Source organism: Scleropages formosus, chromosome 4, assembly GCF_900964775.1.
Source record: "Scleropages formosus chromosome 4, fSclFor1.1, whole genome shotgun sequence".
NCBI lineage: Eukaryota > Metazoa > Chordata > Actinopteri > Osteoglossiformes > Osteoglossidae > Scleropages > Scleropages formosus.
Window position 1 is genome coordinate 28,241,887 of NC_041809.1, and position 21,561 is coordinate 28,263,447.

General features: G+C 39.9%; 2 protein-coding genes across 4 annotated transcripts in view; both read left to right on the forward strand.

The window, feature by feature from the left end:
- The first annotated feature begins 5,528 nt into the window (after positions 1-5,528).
- The window catches only part of LOC108934193 (protocadherin alpha-C2-like), a 163,281-nt gene continuing 147,248 nt past the window's right edge, over positions 5,529-21,561 (forward strand). Inside the window, exon 1 of one of the 3 annotated variants that reach the window (XM_018751730.2) lies at positions 5,529-8,071. In XM_018751730.2, coding sequence (XP_018607246.2) covers positions 5,702-8,071 — 2,370 coding nt within the window. In that variant the 5' untranslated portion in view covers positions 5,529-5,701. Of the gene's footprint in view, positions 8,072-9,613; positions 12,159-18,222; positions 20,738-21,561 lie in introns of those variants that run through there. The other 2 variants (XM_018751727.2, XM_029251191.1) reach the window with 2 other exon arrangements.
- Positions 14,551-17,094, forward strand: LOC114910425 (protocadherin alpha-8-like). The gene has a single exon (XM_029251198.1). The coding sequence runs from the start codon at positions 14,617-14,619 to the stop codon at positions 17,092-17,094; it is 2,478 nt and encodes an 825-aa protein (XP_029107031.1). The 5' UTR covers positions 14,551-14,616.

Here is a 21,561-nt window from a genome sequence, read left to right on the forward strand (position 1 = left end):
ATTGAATTAATGGATGAAAGAATGAAACAACAGTAATAGTGTTTCTAAATATGTTGTGTATTTAATATTTTTTTACATACTGTATATCCCTGTAATAAAATGTTACAATTAATGCCTAGCAGGTATAAAACAGTTCTTGCAGTCTACACCTGAGATCTCACCTTCTTCCTTGTATATTATTACTGTCTCTTGTTTGTATTATTATTATTATTACAGGAAGGGTCTGTATGAGGGTTGTTTTCCAATTAATCTTCTCTGACTGCATGGTTCTGTCTGTGTTTTCTTTGCTGTTGTGCTGCTAAATCAGTGAAGCCATTCCTGTGACTCCTAAGGACCTTATTCTATCTGGTATTTCCATGTAACTCCTTTCACTTTTACTTACTGGCCAACTGCTTGATATTCTCCCAAGATGTAAGTTTTAAAAAAAGGTCTATTCATTTGGGTGTGCTGATATTCTTATGTGTTAGGTGTTTATGTTTTTAACCAAACATATAAGCACTTAAGCAATTTACGGTAAGTACCTTGCTCAAGGGTACTACAGCCAGAGGTGAGATTCAAATCTGCAAACCTTTGGGTCCCAAGGTACCAGCTCTAGCCACTACACTACCAGCTGTCCCACTTGCAGTGTTACGTATACTTGTCAATATAAAATAGTTTGTCAAAGTGACAGGGCTAATTACTTAGTAATGTGCAATTACTCTAACATCCAATAGATCCAAATTGATTAATCTGCATGTCTATAGTATCAGAATTATCTTTTCTTATTTCTCTGAAAAGAAAAAAAATTCAGGAAGCTTCCCTGGGATTTTGTCAGTTTTGACTGATACGAAGGGATAAAACTGTCTAATCTATAAGCAAATCCAAGATGACTGCGTTAAAACCAGGAAAAAGGGAAAATTACCTTTATAATATCTTTTATCCTTTCAATCATAGTGATCTGCTTGTGCTGAAAACGTATGGACTGTGCCCGTCAGGCTCTTTCATTTGTATGATTTCAACACTTTTGGTTACCAAAAAGAGAAGCTAAGGGCAAAAACAGAATTGTATTATGAAAGATCTATTACTGTGAATTCACGGGAAATAGGGTGGGCACAGCAGGTCAAGTGAAACAGTTGTCTAACAAGCCTCACGAATGTGCAGCTCTGGACGAACCAGCCTGAAAACTCCATCCAGTATGTGAATTAAATGCTCTGCAGTCCCTGTGATTTAAATATTTACTATGTCAGTGCACACTTACTTAGGCTTATTCAGCATGCAGGTGTTAGATTAATACCAGTGCTGAGCAGTTTGGTGTTAGCATTCTCTCTCTCATTTAAAACCAGAACATCTAAAATGTCTTAAAAGATATTTCAGATGATTATGAATTTGAGGCATTAGAGAAATAAATTTTGCATGTTTGATTAGCAACAACTCTGGTTAACATCTCAACTTATTTTCTCATTAATTTTACAAGTCAGCTTTCATTTCTAAGTGAGACAAAAATGCTTTGTAAGACACACTGTGTTTCTTAATAGAATAAATGAAAACAGAAAAATAACTTGACATAATACACAGTTTCAAATTCTAAAATCTGACAATGAGGTTGATGACTTTATTGGGTCTGTACATTTTGCTATTGTGAAAATAATATTGGTAATGTATTTGATTTGAAAGAAACATTTACAATTATTAATGCAGCTCTTCATATTATCTAAATGGTTTGTGTATTGTATTACAGTAATGATACACCTCAAAGCAATTAATTTTTTAGAATGAAATGACTTGCTTGTACTGTATTCCTGTATTACAATAGTACATTTGTGGTGTCCTACAGTTTAATGTGTAACCAGTTGGAGCCAGATGTGTATTATTTTACATTTATCATTTCTTGCAGTAAGGTCCTTGTACACAAATCCAGCAACAAAATGTGGCAAAGGAAGGGAGAATAAGAGTTCTATACCTCTACGTGTCTGAGATTCTGGAGATGTGTATTCTTGAAGATAGGGAAACCAAGAGTGACAGTTAACAAAACTGGGAATGTTTGGTAGAACAAAATGTGGGCAAATATAATTCACATGATTTATTGCAATGTCATATTTCAGTTTCAGTAAATATATTACCCAGTATATTATCTGAGGGTACTATCATTTTCTCTAGCACATATTTATTCTCCCAGAATGAATGACTCCTATTTAGACTTCATATGTAGTCCAGTATTCCTTGTCTGTAATAGGTGTACATGGAGCAAGATTATGTTGGTATGTTGTCCTTTGAGTTGTAACCTTGCGTGATATGGGAAGAGCTATCCAATCAAAATATCTGTATACATCGTCAAGGCTGCTGTATGTATCACCAGTATCAGTTGTGCACACTCTGTTGGGATGGATTATTGAGTGAGAGCATTGATGAAACAGTGTAGAAATACAGTAGAGGTGATAAAGGATCATACTGACTCTTTAAGGTGCTTTACAGAAACAGAGGGAATATCACAAAATATCACAGAATATCAGTATAACTGAACAGACTGGAGTACCACAGCAAAGACCGTCATTCTGATCTCTTTCATTAAGAATACCCTATGAATGGATCTCCTGTCTTCTCGTCCTTGACTGGCACTATCCTGTCATCACTCCTTCTGCTCTCAACAACAGCATGTCAGTGTAGCCTAACAGACGTAAGCTGAGAGAAAAGGCCAAAAATTATTAGCTCCACCCCCCCCCCCTTTTTTTTTTTGCTGAGTAAAATTTTTGTTCTTTTTGACCAGAGCTGTCTTGTAAATAGGACAATATTTTTAAATGATTCAAAATTTGCACTTACTTCTCAGTAATCGGGGAGAATAGAGAATGGTTGTGGATGTGTGAGAGAAATGGGTAGAGGTTGTTTTTCAGATGTCTTCAACTGATGCTGACCCATTTTATCTCCCACCATCTGTTAAAGGATATGGATGCTACTGCAAGACAGCCTCTGGTACACTTACAAGCCTCACAATAAAGTGTTTTGGTGAGTTAAAGGGTAGACGTATAAGTGAAACCTTGTAGCATATGTAACCTTAGAAATGTAAAGAAATATAACCAAAACAATTGCATAATGACAGATTGTAGACAATACATAATAACAGATAACAGAAGAACCTTTCAAGAGGGGACTGATGGGGCACCCTTTCACTGGAATACCTGAATGAGGGAATTATGCTGATAATCCCTACTTTGTCACACAAATATTATCATATGAAGGGGTGGATTTATACTGTGCGCAATAAAAGGTCGTATGGCACATAATACTGGTATGTTTATGCCCAATATCCTGTTGACCAGCTACTGAGTGATTGAAGGTGGGTTGTTTTAACATAAAAAACTATTGACCTAGTTTTCAGTGTCATAAGGGATAGCAGATCCCAATTTCTTTTGGATATGACTGAAGTAAAGCTTTATTGGGAAGTAGGCAGCTGGTAGCATAGTGGTTAGAGCTGCTCCCTTTGGACCCAAATGTTGTAGGTTTGGGACTCACCTTGAACTATAGTATCCTTGAGTAAGGTACTTATCCTAAATTGCTCCAGTAAAAAAAATTACTGAGCTACAGTATATGAATGGGTAACTATCTTAACAGTGTAAGTCACTTGGGAGGAAAAGTCTCAGGTAAATGTAAGTGGCTGTTCTACTGGAAAATGTCACCATCTCAGCTGCTGTTTGAAGACATATAAATATTTCAGTGTGTCACTTTAGAGATTTGTGAATACAGGACATGCTTTCAGGTTTTGTACTTAAAATTTAACCACATAAACCTACAGTACATTTTGTTCAGATTATATTTCTTTTAGATTATCAGTGTTTCATGAACATTTGCACACTCTGAAAAGAAGGCAGCTCAAGTAACAAAAAGGAAACTTAGGATGTGAAAAAGAGCTGTGCAGCTTCGCTGGTACTGAAAACTGAAAAAAAATAATACTGCTTTACACAAGTCAGTTCATTGTATTTTTAAGTTTGAAACTACATAATAATTTTCAGCAGGAATATCAAGAAATAGTTCAGTTAAAAAATAGCTACAAGTCTAAGTTTTGTGTTTTCTTTCGTTCTTTTATTCCTTCCCAGCTGCGTTTACGTCGTTGAAAATAAACTTGAATAATTCAGCACCACGGACAGCAACCACTGTAGTGCTGCTCCGTTGCCAAGGAAACAAGCAGCAGGCCGGTCCTGTACTGCACACGTCATAGCCCAGGGATGCGGCTTGCAGTCTGAGTAAGCTGTGTAGCGGACAAAACAAGGTCTTATACGACCATATAAACTGAAAGCGAAAATTTACAGCACTTATGAATTTACGGAAGTTCCGCTTGTCGGAATCAAGCCTCTAGGTTAATTATTAGGCTTCTTTCGTGATCCTCACGCTATTAAGCAACAAAGACATTGCCGTATAATAAATGAGCACATCGACGTGATATCATGCTTCTACGCGATATCGGTTCCTTTGCATTTGCACTCTAACAGTTTTGTACATCTTTTTAAGATCTTCGTCGCGGGTTTGTGATTCCTGCTGTGGAAAAGGCAGGAAATTTTGAGGAAGCGTCAAAACCGATACATAGACGACCATGGATCACGCGCAGAAACCGTTTCAATAAATTTATCTAAATACTGTTGAAATTATTTTAATGTTATAGATCCTGGGGTTTAATCGACAGCATAATTAACATCCGTCATATCTACCTTTTGTTTCCAAGGCATAACATTGCCGAAAGACACGCAGAGAAACAGAAAGCGCATCCAAACAGTTCTGCTTATTCTATGGCCACAAGGCGTCAGTGTTTACCAACGTTTAGGCTCAATGCACTTGCTGTGAATTTAACCTTCAGTCGGCTCTGCTGAATTAGCTGGTACTATATACTGTATATAACAATGAGGGCAGATGGTGAAATTCATCGTTTAAGCATCTATTTACGTATGGAAGTATGGCCAAGTGACTGGGATGAGAATTCAGTGTTTCTGTATGTTGCTATAAAAAGGCCACAAACAAGATAAAACAACATGGCCAGTCAAAAATCAACCGAAAACACTGTATTTAAGCAACAAAAAGAAATATAATAGTTGCGGTCTTCATGTATCTTCTTACCGTATAGCTACGCAATGAAGAAACTAAAGCTAAAAGTGATAATGTAAGAGAACATATATTTAATCGAAAATTTATTGCACAGTGCTTAAAGTACCTGACGGTTACACGTTCTCAGAAGGATGTTCAGGAAATGGTTGCCGGTAATGTTACCTAATAAGCAGTTTAACTGCATTTGGAAATCGGCTACCTACAGAGAATATATTTCCTGTTCTACTACAACCTTAAAACCAAATTGCAACGTATGAAATAATACCATCTAATCTGGCATTTGATATTATACTGAGTTGATGAAACAATTCAAATTAATTAAGTTTATTAACTATTTAAAATTAAATTAAGTGTTTTATTAAATATTGTAAATATCGTGTCTTTCTCGACACGATGAAGTACTGCAGAAGAGGAAAACACGTGATTTAAAGCCCACCCACGTCACTGAAGGTGGGATTCGCCCCAAACAGCAAAAGCACAAAACCACAAAAGGCAGTGTGCTGGGGAAAAAAAAAACTGCTATAAGATGCTGGGAAAATCTGCCCACGCACCATCACGTCTATATTTTTCAACTGAGTCGATTTTTGTTTTTTAACCGCTGAGAAGATATATACCGTTTTGAAAACATTTGAACATGGCACTCGCTAATCATAGGAGGCAGCATCTGTGGGCATTTTTACATCTTGTGGTACAATTTTCGTTGTATGTAAAGACGACCGGTCACGTCCGCTATTCCATCCAGGAGGAATTACAAACTGGCACCACAGTTGGGAACGTAGCTAAAGATCTGGGCTTCGAAGCAAGCGAGCTGGCAGATCGGAACCTCCGTGTTGTGACGGGAACAAAGCAAGAGCTTTTCCAGGTGAACCAGGGAGACGGCGCATTGTTTGTGAACCAGAGGATAGACAGAGAGGAGCTCTGTGGTAACACTATTCCTTGTTACATTAATCTTAAAGCTGTGATCGAAAACCCGCTAGAAATGCATCACATTACTGTAGAGATTGTGGATGTTAATGACCATGCTCCCAGTTTTCCCGATAAAGAATATCGGTTAGAAATCCCAGAACTGACAATGATCGGAGCGAAATTTCAGGTTGAAGGTGCTCAGGATTCAGACATAGGATTAAATGCTTTGCGGCTTTATAAACTTACTCAGAATGATTATTTTCAGCTGGAAATAACCGAACTTTCTGAGGATAGTAAGATTCCGTTTATCACACTTAAAAAGTCATTGGACAGGGAACTTATTCCACAGTATAATATGCAGCTGACGGCAATAGACGGGGGCAGTCCGAAAAAATCTGGAACTCTTAACATCACAGTAGTTGTTCTGGATGCTAACGACAATGCGCCTATATGTGGACAACAAAAATACACTGTCACCATTCCAGAAAATGTGCCACTGGGAACAGTTTTAATGCAAGTTAATGCATCGGATGCAGACGAGGGAATTAATGGTCAAGTGGAATATTCATTTAGAAGTAAATTTAGAAACAAAGCGTCTGAGCTTTTCACGCTGAATCCCACAACCGGAGAAATAACTGTGAAAGACACGATTGATTTCGAAAAACAAAAGGAATATGAGATAAACGTTCAGGTATCTGACAGAGGACTTTCGCCTATGGTCGCTTACTGCAATGTATTTGTGAAAGTAGAGGATGTAAACGACAACGTGCCCGAGATAGATATTACTTCCCTGTCCAGCCAGATTCCTGAGAGTGCGCCCATTGGTACTACTGTGGCGTTGATGGGAGTAAGAGACCTTGATTCAGGTGTTAACGGACAAGTCGTATGTACGTTACCTGAGAACTTGCCGTTTGACCTGAAACCATCATCCGAGGGCAGCTACTATTCCTTAGTGACTAAGAACAGTTTAGACAGAGAGTTAGTAGCAAAGTATGACATAGTAATTAAAGCTAAAGATCAAGGAACTCCCTCATTATCGTCTATGAAAACAGTTGAAGTGAAATTATCGGACATTAATGACAACAGCCCGGTCTTCTTGCAGAGTCCATACACTTTGTACTTGCTGGAGAATAACGATATTGGTGCGTCTATATTCACCATCAGCGCTCATGACGCAGATGAAAATGAAAATGCCAGGATATCCTATTCCCTCGGGAATATCTTTCACGGCCAAAGTGTAGCATCCTTCTTAAATATTAATCCCGATAATGGTAACATTTACGCGCTGAAAAGTTTTGATTTCGAAATACTAAAAACTTTCCAGTTCCAAGTGGTAGCTAAAGATTCTGGAAACCCATCACTAAGCAGCAACGTCACAGTGAACGTGTTCATTCTGGACCAGAACGACAACGCTCCAGTCATCTTGTCTCCGGTCAACAGTAACGGGTCGACAGAATTTGTGGAGGAGATTCCGCGCAATGTGATCGCAGGACATTTGGCGACTAAAGTAAGAGCTTATGACCCTGATATAGGATACAATGGCTGGTTATCGTTCTCTTTGCTGCAAGTTACTGACCCCACTCTGTTTGGTTTGGAGCGCTACACAGGACAGATCAGGACACTTCGGCCATTCATGGAATCAGACAAAGCTGATCATAAACTAATTGTTCTGGTTAAAGACAATGGGAACGTTTCACTTTCAGCCACGGCAACTGTGCTTATGAAAGCAGTGGAGTTCAAAGAGGCGTTTGCAGCATCGGACGTCAAAAGCACAGTCAATCACGAAAAAGAGACCAGTGTCAGTTTTTATCTTATAATATCATTAGGATCTGTATCAGCACTTTTTGTCATCAGTATTATTGGCTTGATAGCCATGCAGTGTTCTAAACCTCAAGATGAATCTCCAAAGTACACACGGGACTCCAATTACGTGGATACGAGCGGGAACGGAACTCTGTGCCACAGCATCCAGTACAGGTCCGGAGAGAAACGGTACATGTTAGTTGGGCCCAGAATGAGTATCGGTTCTACTCCTGTTCCCAGCAGCAATGGCAACACTCTTACGGTCTCTGAACAAAGACGGACGCTTTCAGGAGAGGTAAGAGACCAATATATTTTAATGTTCTGTAAGAAATTAATGTGTGGTGTGTAATATTTAATTTTACTTATTGGTTCTTTTTCTTTATTTAAATATCTGGAGTGACTGCTACAGTAATAATAATTATATGGGAATGGGTAAAAAATAGTTAACAAAGTGCTTTTACGCCTTTCAGCATTTTTGTTTTGTATTTTCTTTTTTATAATAAGATTTGACCGTTTTGCTAAACGAACACCGTCAATTGTGCAGTTTTAAAAGGACAAATTGAGTAAAGTCTTTTTTAATTAAAAAAATACATCAAATTTGGCAACTTGCCATTGTTTAGTTACTGCAGGCAGAGTACAAGAAGTATATAAGAAGTTTTATTTAAATAGGTCAATTTTCATGATTGTGGATGGTTTTACGATACAAAATCATCAGTCAGAAATTTGAAATGGCATTAAAAATATAAAATCGCAGAATTAGGCCAATTTTCCTGTGGTTTAAGGATATAATTTGTACCCTGGTACTTCCAGTGATGAGCATCAGACCTGTGGTATAAACCTGAAATTAAGTCTATCTATCTATCTATCTATCTATCTATCTATCTATCTATCTATCTATCTATCTATTCGATATCGTTGGAAAGACAACCTCTTACGTTTTTAGCTGTATTTACATTTCAATGTAAACTGCCAGAATTTTTTTTTCTTGGAAGTTATATAATTAAACGTGGATACTTATATTACTACTTTTTTTTTTTCTGAGAAATTACAATGTCGCTCACTCATTCACTCACTCACTTACTCTCATTCATCTCATTCATTCACTATCGTTAACCATTCTTCCACGTCAGGGTTGCGGTTGTCCAGAGCCTATCCCAGAGGCAGTCAAAGTACACCGTGGACGAGATACCATCCCATCAGTTACAGTGTGTTCTTCACAGCATGTTTATTATTATATGTACTATTATTTTAATGTTGGAGAAAGCTTGTGGTAACATATCAATATGTATATGTTAATACCTATATACGGGCAGCACGGTGGCATAGCGAGTAGCTCTGCTGTCTCACAGCGCCTGAGTGGTTCGATCCCTACTCAGTCTGTGTGGAGTTTGCATGTTCTCGCCGTGTCTGCGTGGGTTTCCTCCGGATGTTCCGGTTTCCTCCCACAGTCTGAAGACGTGCTGTCCAGGTTCAACCCTAGTGTGAGTAACGCAAAGAGAGTGTGTTTCACTGATGTATGGATGAGTGACCCATTGTAGTGTATCTAGCAGTATAAGTCACCTTGGTGAGTAAGGCATGTGGGCTAGTTACAAAACATAGTATCCATTGTAAGTCGCTTTGGAGAAAAGCGTCCGCTAAGTGAATGAATGTAACTATGCTTATATGTGATTTTTGCCTTTATGCACTGTGCCAATCCTCCAGTCTGAGTGTAAGTTGCGACTCCGTCTGTATAACAAATTGAACTGGGTTAAAATATCCTGGGTAAGGCGCGTGGCGGCAGTGTTGCCCTGGGAACTGAGTAAAACGGGAATCGCTATTAGCTTTGTGAGCGCTTTCTAGCTGAGCACAGTGCCGAGAGTGGACGACATAACAAGAGCTGGAAATAATAAAGAAGGAAAAACGAGCAGGAAAAATAACGGATCAAAAGTGTTTTGATGGCTTAATGTAAAATACATTTGGACTGACTTTGGATGACGTCGTTGTCAGAAGCGTTAAGTCTAATTATGGGGAACGAGTATAATTATACAAGTAGACAGCGGTATCGGTGGGCCATTCTCCATTTTGTGGTCTTTTTGTCTTTGTGTGAATTTGTATCTTCTCAAGTCCGCTACTCCATACAAGAGGAACTACAGCGCGGGACTCTAGTGGGGAATATAGCTAAAGACTTGGGCTTCGACAAAAACTCACTGGTGGATCGGAACCTGCGTATTGTCACAGGAACGAAGCAGGAGCTTTTCCAAGTAAACCAGAGAGACGGCGCTTTGTTTGTGAACCAGAGGATAGACAGAGAAGAGCTCTGCGGTAAAACCACTCCTTGTTACATTAATCTCAAAGCTGTAATAGAGAATCCTCTGGAAATGCACCACGTTACTGTAGAAATTGTAGACATTAACGACCATTCTCCCAGTTTTCCGAGTAATGAAAGTCGGCTTGAAATTTCAGAATCTGCTACACCGGGAACTCGTTTTCAGTTAGAAGGTGCTCGAGACCCAGACGTTGGTTTCAATGGTTTACGGTCTTATAAACTGAGCCAGAACGAATATTTCAAACTAGAAATACATGATCGAAGGGAAAACATTAAAATTCCATTTTTGATTTTACAGAAAGCTATTGACAGAGAGATCATTCCAACGTACAGTCTATGGCTTACGGCTTCCGACGGTGGCAATCCACATCGATCGGGGATCCTTAATATCACAGTTAGAGTCCTGGATGTAAATGACAATGCACCGGTTTGTAATAAACAGGATGATACCGTGTCCATTCAGGAAAATGCTCCTATAGGCACGTTCGTCATACAGATAAACGCATCTGATTCCGATGACGGGGCCAATGGAGAAGTAACGTATTCGTTTGGAAACAAATTTAGTAGTCTGGCGTCTCAGTTGTTTGATTTGGACAGGAAAACTGGAGAGATTAAAATTAAAGGCAAAATTGATTTCGAAACTGAGCAACTCCATGAAATAAATGTAGAAGCTTCGGATGCCGGTACTGCTGCCTTGACCACACATTGCAACGTGTTTGTGAAAGTAGAAGATGTGAACGACAACATGCCCGAGATAGACATCACCTCTCTGTCGAACCAGATTCCCGAGAACGCGCCTATTGGAACGGTGGTGGCGTTAATGAGTGTAACAGATCTTGACTCGGGCCTGAACGGACAGACAGTTTGTGCGATATCTGAAGATTTGCCTTTTGATCTGAAACTTTCGTCCGAAGGAAACTTCTACTCGGTATTGACAAAGAGTCGCCTAGACAGAGAATCAGTATCGCAATATGATATAACTATAACAGCGAGAGATCTGGGGATTCCCTCATTGTCGTCTGTCAAAACAATTCGAGTGGAATTATCTGATATTAATGACAATAATCCGGTGTTTTCACAGAGTCCATATATATTGTACTTGGAGGAGAATAACGAGCCCGGTGTGTCCATATTCACAATCAGCGCATCTGATGCAGATGAAAATGAAAATGCCTTCGTATCTTATTCTCTTGGTAACGTAATTAACAGTCAAAGTGTAGCATCCTTCTTAAATATTAATCCCGATAACGGTAACATTTACGCGCTGAAAAGTTTTGATTTTGAGTCAGTGAAAACCTTCGAGTTCCAAGTGGTAGCTAAAGATTCTGGGAACCCGTCACTAAGCAGCAACGTCACAGTGAAGGTGTTCATTCTGGACAAGAACGACAACGCTCCAGTCATCTTGTCCCCAGTCAACAGTAACGGTTCGACAGAATTTGTGGAGGAGATTCCGCGCAATGTGATCGCAGGACATTTGGTGACTAAAGTAAGAGCTTTTGACCCTGACATAGGATACAATGGATGGTTATCATTCTCTTTGCTGCAAGTTACTGACCCCACTCTGTTTGGTTTGGAGCGCTACACAGGACAGATCAGGACACTTCGGCCATTCATGGAATCAGACAAAGCTGAGCACAAACTGGTGATACTGGTTAAAGACAATGGGAATGTTTCACTCTCAGCTACAGCAGCTGTCATTATCAGAGCAGTTGAGACCAAAGAGGCTTTTGCAGCAACTGATATGAAAAACTCATTTAAAAATGAAGATGAGAATAATATAACGTTTTATCTGATGATTTCACTGGGGTCGGTGTCAGCGCTTTTTGTCATCAGTATTATTGGCTTGATAGCCATGCAGTGTTCTAAACCTCAAGACTATTCCTCCAAGTACTCACATGATTCCAATTACGTGGATACGAGCAGGAACGGAACTCTGTGCCACAGCATCCAGTACAGGTCCGGAGAGAAACGGTACATGTTAGTTGGGCCCAGAATGAGTATCGGTTCAGCAATGGCTTCGACCACTAATGGGAACACTCTGGTCGTTCCGGAACACAGAAGTACACTTTCAAGAGAGGTAAGAAGCCAAAACGCATCAGAGGTAGGAAAGATACTTAGATAATTTTAAGTGTTTAATTCTGAGTTGGTTGAGCTAGTTCAGTTTCTTGATGGTGTTTTAGTTTCATATTTAAACTCTAAAAGCATTTTAATTGTTGCTCTGTTCCTCTGTGTTGCATATCAATTAATCAAAATCAGTCAATCAAATGTTTATATGTCAAATGCACAACAATACATAAATTTCTGTGTCCCTTTAAAAAAAATGTAGGGAGGTGATCAGGAATCTTCTATTCTGAGTTTTATGCACCCACTCGAGCGATGAACATCGGTGCATAAAGTGGAAAGAAACTAAGTTTACTTAATCACACGTCTGCAACTATGTTCTTTCTCTCAATGTAATGCACAAATTGTATTTTCTCCGAGATGTACGTCGCTTTGGAGAAAAGCGTCTGCTAAATGAATAAATGTTAGTAAATGTAATACAGCGTACAGCAGTGGTTGCTGGCAATGAAATGTCTTTTCCCGCAAACTCGTGGCATATACACATTCAACTACACCTGCAGAGCTAAACACATTCAGTTCAGCAACAAATGGCATACGTAAAGCTGTATCGATTGCATGTATTTGGGTATTTTCTGCTTCAGAACGGGAAAAAAAATCAGAAATGTCAGTATGGTCTGAGACCGAGCAAAATGTTACCTGAGGCAATTAGATGTACAAACTTCAAGAGGTACGCAGTGAAAGTCAAAAGCTAATTTTCAATACTGAACGTTCTGCATACAACCGAGGTTTGCATGTTGGGTAGATGGAAGTGCAGATTTTATTCATACTGGTTTAAGTTTTTGAACCACTCTTGTAAGAAAACATAAAGCGGTTTTGGAGCCCCATAATCTAAGAGAAGTATTTCCCAGGGGTCTAGGGATTCGTGGAGTCCCGTACAACACTGAAGTATGAAATTTTGTTCATGGTGAGTCAGACGGGTCTGGAATGTGATCGTGTTTGGGACTCGCAACATCATGCATCCGTGTTAAACGCGTAAAGACCAGATGCCAGATTCCTTTATAATTGATAACTGTCACTTGTTTAACCTATTATGCATAATTTCCATATAAAATACCTTATTGAATATAAATGAATAATTTCTTCACTTTCCTCGTGTAATTGAATGCGTAAATAGTGAATTACATACAGTAACAATGTCTTTAATCCATTTCAGTTTTTCAAATTAAAGTTATAAAAATTACACTAGTACAACAATATATTGCTCTATATACAGTACTACAGTACTGTGCAAAAGTATTAAGCACTTAGATGTTTCACTAAAATATTTGTTTTAGATGGTTGTTTAATGTCTTTTGCATTAGTGTCAATGGGAAAGTGCATATTTTAGATTTCCAAGCATTCCTTTTGCAAAAAGTTACAGTATTACGTTAAGGTTTTGTATGCTGTCAAAGAAAGAAAGTACACACACCGTCTGAAACCACTTGTCCCAGGCGGGGTCGTGGCGAACCAGAGCCTAAAGCAGCAACACAGGGCACAAGGCTGGAGGGGGAGGGGACACACCCAGAACGGGGCGCCAGTCCATCGCAAGCCAATGAAGACACCCAAACCGGGACTCAAACCCCAGACCCGCCAGAGAGCGGGACCCGGCCAAACCCGCCGCGCCAAGCGGTAGTTAACGATGGATGGAAACTAAGCTTTGTAGGAAGTTTATTAATTAAGAGCTGTCACGCGCATCTCGCCCGCACTGGCCTCTCATCAAGACGTCACGGGATAAAAGGGCAAGGTCCCATGCCTGCTTGCGGCACCTCACTTGTGCAACAGCTACTCTCGTGCGGCCAACGATTCCGCTCCTTTCCGTTTCAAGCTCCTGAGCTCCTGAGCTCCTGAGCTGACTACCAACCTTCGCTTCGTCTCGTCGTCTACGTCCCTTGTCTACTCCGAGAAACCCTGAACGCTCATCGCCCGACCCTCGCCTGTCCCCGACTGTGGCTCTTCGTCGTGCTCCTTCCTTGGTTTTGTTTGTTGCTAAACAGAACCTGCGATTGGGTCCTACTCATATTCGCCCCGGCTTCCATTGTTCTAGCATGACAAGAGCATTATTTTTGGAATCATTCTGACTTTACAGCTTTTTTCCCCCAAGTGCCTAAAACTTTTGCACAGTACTGTGTATGTAGGTTTATGTTTGTGTACGTTAGGGGGCTGTAACGTACAATGTGAGGGTCACATTTTTTTAAATTTTTTTCTCTTGTGAGTGGCACGATATGATATTTTGTACCGCGTATTTCCAAATGATGTTTCGAATAGCGTTATGTGATTTTTCAATATTTCGTATTTTCACACGTACGCATGAACTACTACGCCTGGCGGCGGTGTTGCCTAACAAATTAATGGAAGCACGTCTGCGCTCCGCTTTAGAGCTTCGTTGTATCTACACTAGTCTCGCTCGAGGAGAGGAGGAAAGCAAAAACGAACACATGAAAAACCTAAACTGGACTGACTACTGGGCTATACATCTTCTCGAAATAAACATTGTATGGAGATGGATTAACTCATCCATTGTGATCATGGGAACCAAATTTGACCTGAAGAGACTGGAATATCGCTGGGTGTTTCTTAGTGTCGCTGTCTTGCTCTTGTGTGAAAAAGCAAACGCACAAGTCCGCTATTCCATCCAAGAGGAGCTACAGATCGGGAGCATGGTCGGGAATATAGCTAAAGACCTTGGCTTTGATAAAACCGGGCTGGTGAATCGGAACCTACGCATTGTTACAGGAACAAAGCAAGATCTTTTCCAGGTAAACCAGAGAGACGGATCTTTGTTTGTGAACCAAAGAGTGGATAGAGAGGAGCTCTGCGGTAAAATGTATCCTTGTTTTATAAATCTGAGAGCTGTAGTCGAAGACCCACTAGAAATACATCATATTACCGTAGAGATTTTGGATGTGAACGACCACTCACCCAGTTTTCCAGATAAGGAATATCGATTAGAAATTCCAGAATTAACAATGCCGGGTGCACGATTTCAGGTTGAAGGGGCACTAGACCAAGATATAGGCCTCAATGCTTTGCGTTCCTATAAAATGAGCCCAAATGACTATTTTTTCTTAGAAATAGAGGACTTGCCTAATAATAAAATTCCCTTTATAGTACTGAAAAAGGCCCTGGATAGGGAACTTATTTCACAGTACAACATGAAACTAACAGCAATGGACGGTGGCAGCCCGAATAAGACTGGTTCCCTGAATATTACAGTTATTGTCTTGGACGCTAACGATAACGCGCCCCAGTGTGAACATCAAAAATACACAGTCACAGTACCAGAAAATGTTGCACTGGGTACAGTTTTAATAAAAATTAATGCATCGGATGCAGACGAAGGAGTTAACGGTGAAATTGAATACTCATTCCGTAGTACAATCAGGAGTAAAGCATCGGAATATTTCAGTTTAGACGAAAAAACAGGTGATATTGCAGTCAAAGACCAGATTGATTTCGAAGAAAAGCATGTTTATGAGCTAAATGTCCAAGTATCTGATAAAGGAACCTTACCAATGACTGCCTTTTGTAATGTTTATGTGAAAGTGGAGGATGTAAACGACAACAAGCCCGAGATAGACATCACCTCTTTGTCCAGCCAGATTCCCGAGAATGCACCTCTCGGTACGGTTGTGGCGCTTGTGAGAGTAACAGATCTGGACTCAGGTGTGAATGGGCAGATTGTTTGTACAATACCGAAAGAACTGCCGTTTGATTTAAAACCTTCTTCCGAGAGCAGATTCTACTCGTTAGTGACGAAAAGCCAATTAGACAGAGAGTCGGTACCGCAGTATGATATTACTATTACAGCGAGAGATCTGGGAACTCCCGCATTATCCTCCTTTAAAACAGTTACGGTTGAATTATCAGACATTAATGACAACAGCCCAGTCTTCTCAGAGAGTCCATACGCTTTGTACTTGCTGGAGAATAATGATATTGGTGCGTCTATATTTACCATTAGCGCTCATGACGCAGATGAAAATGAAAATGCCGTGATAACCTATTCTCTTGGGAATGTCTTTCACAGCCGAAGTGTAGCATCCTTCTTAAATATTAATCCCGATAATGGTAACATTTACGCGCTGAAAAGTTTTGATTTCGAAATACTAAAAACTTTCCAATTTCAAGTGCTTGCCAAAGACTCTGGGACCCCGTCACTAAGCAGCAACGTCACAGTGAACGTGTTCATTCTGGACCAGAACGACAACGCTCCAGTCATCTTGTCCCCGGTCAACACTAACGGGTCGACAGAATTTGTGGAGGAGATTCCGCGCAATGTGATCGCAGGACATTTGGTGACTAAAGTAAGAGCTTATGACCCTGATATAGGATACAATGGCTGGTTATCATTCTCTTTGCTGCAAGTTACTGACCCCACTCTGTTTGGTTTGGAGCGCTACACAGGACAGATCAGGACACTTCGGCCATTCATGGAATCAGACAAAGCTGATCATAAACTAATTGTTCTGGTTAAAGACAATGGGAATGTTTCACTTTCAGCCACAGCAACTGTGATTGTCAAAGTAGTGGAGACGAAAGAAGCCTTCGCAGCGTCAGATTTTGAAAAAGTAGTACAAAAGGAGAACGAGAACAACGTCACTTTTTATTTGATGATCTCTCTTGGGACCGTATCAGCACTTTTTGTCATCAGTATTATTGGCTTGATAGCCATGCAGTGTTCTAAACCTCAAGATGAATCTCCAAAGTACACACGGGATTCCAATTACGTGGATACGAGCGGGAACGGAACGCTTTGCCACAGCATCCAGTACAGGTCCGGAGAGAAACGGTACATGTTAGTTGGGCCCAGAATGAGTATCGGTTCTACGTTTGATCCAAACAGCAACGCGAACACTCTGGTGGTCCGAGATCATAGGAGTCTAATTTCCGGAGAGGTAAGAAGCGAATTATGAATATTATTCTTGTCACTCTTAGTCCTCATATCGATTCTTGAATACGTTTTGTTTATGGTGTTGGGTTTTTTTGTATGTACGCGTGTTGAAAGGACCCGTTTCTTGTGATGTGAGAAGAAGTTTCAGCTACGTGTGAGTAAACTTTTCTTGAAGATTGTGTCATTTGCTTCTACTTTTAACTTTTATTTCCGTTAATTCACACACTTTCGTCCAGATTCGGCTGAAAAAGTGGAAACAAGCAAAAAAAAAAAGCGCTAAATCCGTCACTGTTATAAAGGACATAACATCGATTGTTTTCACCGGTCCCAGAAAACATTCTGAAGTTTTCCAGAGAGCTGAAGTTTCTCTTTCTACGATGCAGTGATGAATTTACACGCTCCCTACGCGTTTTATGTAGTGTTTCTAATTTTCCAATATAAAAACACGTTTGTTCATTTCTTGGCACCTTTGTCGTAATTAGGAATTCTCGACTCTTGAAAGAATATTGAAAGAATATTTCCTTAAAAACAAAGCAGCATAAATAATTCGATGTGACTCAAAAGATTCAGTTCTGCTTGCTTTTATTGTTTGAAGAAAATAGGTGCATCTTGCAAATGCAAAGGCACTTTTTTTATAAATCAGTGCCAGAGTTTTGTAATATATTCATGAAATCAGAATTGTTATTTCCGTTATAGAATTTTTCGCAGCCATTTATTTTTTAGAAGTGCCAGTTCGGTTTTTGTCACAGTCCTTTCAATAACGTTTTCCAAAAGTAAAATATATCAATGTACTGCTCTAAGTCAGAAGTACGGTGGTATAATTCCTACAAGTGCACATTTCACTGTAAGAAATTTTAGGAACAATAGAGATTAATCTACTTAAAGCAGATTGAACTGTACGTTGATTTAAATTGTATCATAGCAAGACTCTGAATTTAAAATATAACAAACGGTGCAATTTGTAACCTTATCAGCAGTTACAGAAATGAGAAAATATGTTACTGGATTGCTTTGTAAATTCAGTACAGGGTCACTGCAAATTGTTTTGAAGATCAGGCGCATGGAGGCAGTGTTTTCCTGGAAATAGTTCAGTAAAACGCAAACGATAAGGCTGTCGGGGTAGCTCAACCCAGTGGACCGGGCTGTCGAGGAAAGAGGAGGTTGAAAGATGCTCAGACGCAAAACAGTTCAATGAACGAGTGAGCTCTAACCTACTGTATGAAATACAGCTATTTTTTTTTTTTCCGATATGTTCCTTTGATTTCTGTTAATGCCACACCCAGAGGATAATAATGGAGATCGACTATAACAAAGGGTTTCAGCACCGGTGGCTTGTTCTCCGTCATGCGATTTTCTTCTTGTTGTGTGAATGGGCCTCTAGTCAAGTCCGCTACTCCATTCAAGAGGAGGCGCAGCTCGGAACTATAGTTGGAAATATTGCCAAAGACTTGGGGTTTGATGCGAACGGGCTGATGAATCGGAACCTACGTATTGTCACAGGAACGAAGCAGGAGCTTTTCAAGGTAAACGAGAGAGACGGTGCTTTGTTTGTGAACCAGAGGATAGACAGAGAGGAGCTCTGCGGTAAAACTTCCCCTTGTTATATCAATGTCAAAGCAGTAACAGAGAACCCGCTAGAAATACACCACGTTACTATACAAATTCTAGATGTTAACGATCATTCGCCCAGTTTTCCAGACAAAGAATATTACTTAGAAATTCCTGAAATGACATCGACCGGAGCTAGATTTCAGTTAGAGGCAGCGCACGACCCAGATTTAGATTTAAATGCTCTGCGTCTTTATAAACTCAGTCAAAACGAACATTTCCTGTTGGAAACAAAGGTTTTGGACAAAGATAGCCAAATCCCATTTCTGGTATTACAAAAACCCTTGGACAGGGAAACCGTGGCACAGTATAATATTGCACTAACTGCAATAGATGGCGGCAGCCCCCCCAAATCTGGAATTCTGAATATCACTGTGATTGTTTTGGATGCTAATGATAACACACCCGTGTGTGATCAACAACCATACACTGTAACAATAAAAGAAAATGTACCGGTGGGAACGTTTTTGTTGAAAGTAAATGCATCCGATGCAGATGAAGGCATTAATGGTGAAATCGAGTACTCATTCAGAAATAATTTCAGAAGTAAAGCAAATGATCTTCTACGCTTAGACAGTAAAACGGGGGAAATAACTGTACAAGGATTGATTGATTTCGAGGAAGACGATAATTATAAAATTTATATTGATGTTTCCGATAAAGGCGTATTACCTTTAAAGACACAATGCAACGTGATTCTCAAGGTCCAGGATGTGAATGACAACAAACCCGAGATAGACATCACCTCTCTCTCCAGTCAGATCCCTGAGAACGCGCCTCATGGTACCGTGGTAGCACTTGTGAGAATAACAGACCTGGACTCAACCGTCAATGGTCAAGTGGTTTGCACGTTACCCGAGGAGTTGCCGTTTGATTTGAAACCTTCCTCCGAGGGCAACTTCTACTCGTTAGTGACGAAGAGCCTCTTAGACAGGGAGTCAGTACCGCAATATGATATTACTATTACCGCAAAGGATATGGGAATTCCTTCATTATCTACTGTCAAAACAGTCCGAGTTGAGTTATCAGACATTAATGACAACAGTCCAGTCTTCACACGGAGTCCATACACTTTCTACTTGCTGGAGAATAACGAACCCGGTGCGTCTATATTCACCATCAGCGCGTCTGACGCAGATGAGAATGAAAATGCTCTTGTTTCTTACTCTCTTGCGAACGTAAATACCGGGCGAAGTGTAACTTCTTTCTTAAATATTAATCAGGACAATGGTAATATTTACGCAATGAAAAGTTTTGATTTTGAGTCAATGAAAACCTTTCAATTCCAAGTCATAGCTAAAGACTCTGGGACCCCGCCACTAAGCAGCAACGTCACAGTGAAGGTGTTCATTCTGGACCAGAACGACAACGCTCCAGTCATCTTGTCCCCAGTCAACAGTAATGGGTCGACAGAATTTGTGGAGGAGATTCTGCGCAATGTGATCGCAGGACATTTGGTGACTAAAGTAAGAGCTTATGACCCTGACATAGGATACAACGGCTGGTTATCGTTCTCTTTGCTGCAAGTTACTGACCCCACTCTGTTTGGTTTGGAGCGCTACACAGGACAGATCAGGACACTTCGGCCATTCATGGAATCAGACAAAGCTGAGCACAAACTGGTCGTACTGGTTAAAGACAATGGGAATGTTTCACTCTCAGCCACAGCAACTGTGATTGTCAAAGTAGTGGAGACGAAAGAAGCCTTCGCAGCGTCAGATTTTGAAAAAGTAGTACAAAAGGAGAACGAGAACAACGTCACTTTTTATTTGATGATCTCTCTTGGGTCCGTATCAGCACTTTTTGTCATCAGTATTATTGGATTGATAGCCATGCAGTGTTCTAAACCACAAGACGAATCTCCAAAGTACTCACGGGACTCCAATTACGTGGATACGAGCGGGAACGGAACGCTTTGCCACAGCATCCAGTACAGGTCCGGAGAGAAACGGTACATGTTAGTTGGGCCCAGAATGAGTATCGGTTCTACGTTTGATCCAAACAGCAACGCGAACACTCTGGTGGTCCGAGATCATAGGAGTCTAATTTCCGGAGAGGTAAGAAGCGAATTATGAATATTATTCTTGTCACTCTTAGTCTTCATATCGATTCTTGAATACGTTTTGTTTATGATGTTGGGTTTTTTTGTATGTACGCGTGTTGAAAGGACCCGTTTCTTGTGATGTGAGAAGAAGTTTCAGCTACGTGTGAGAAACTTTTCCTTAAGACTGTGTCATTTGCTTCTACTTTTAACTTTCACACACTTTCATCCAGATTCTGCTGAAAAAAGTGGCAACAAGCAAAAAAAAAAAAAAAAGCGCTAAATCCGTCACTGTTATAAAGGACATAACATCGATTGTTTTCACTGGTCCCAGAAAACATTCTAAAGTTTTCCAGAGAGCTGAAGTTTCTCTTTCTACGATGCAGTGATGAACTTACACGCTCCCTACACGTTTTATGTAGTGTTTCTAATTTTCCAATATAAAAACACGTTTGTTCATTTCTTGGCACCTTTATCGTAATTAGGAATTCTCGACTCTTGAAAGAATATTGAAATAATATTTCCTTAAAAACAAAGCAGCATAAATAATTCGATGTGACTCAAAAGATTCAGTTCTGCTTGCTTTTATTGTTTGAAGAAAATAGGTGCATCTTGCAAATGCAAAGGCACTTTTTTTATAAATCAGTGCCAGAGTTTTGTAATATATTCATGAAATCAGAATTGTTATTTCCGTTATAGAATTTTTTGCAGCCATTTATTTTTTAGAAGTGCCAGTTCGGTTTTTGTCACAGTCCTTTCAATAACGTTTTCCAAAAGTAAAATATATCAATGTACTGCTCTAAGTCAGAAGTACGGTGGTATAATTCCTACAAGTGCACA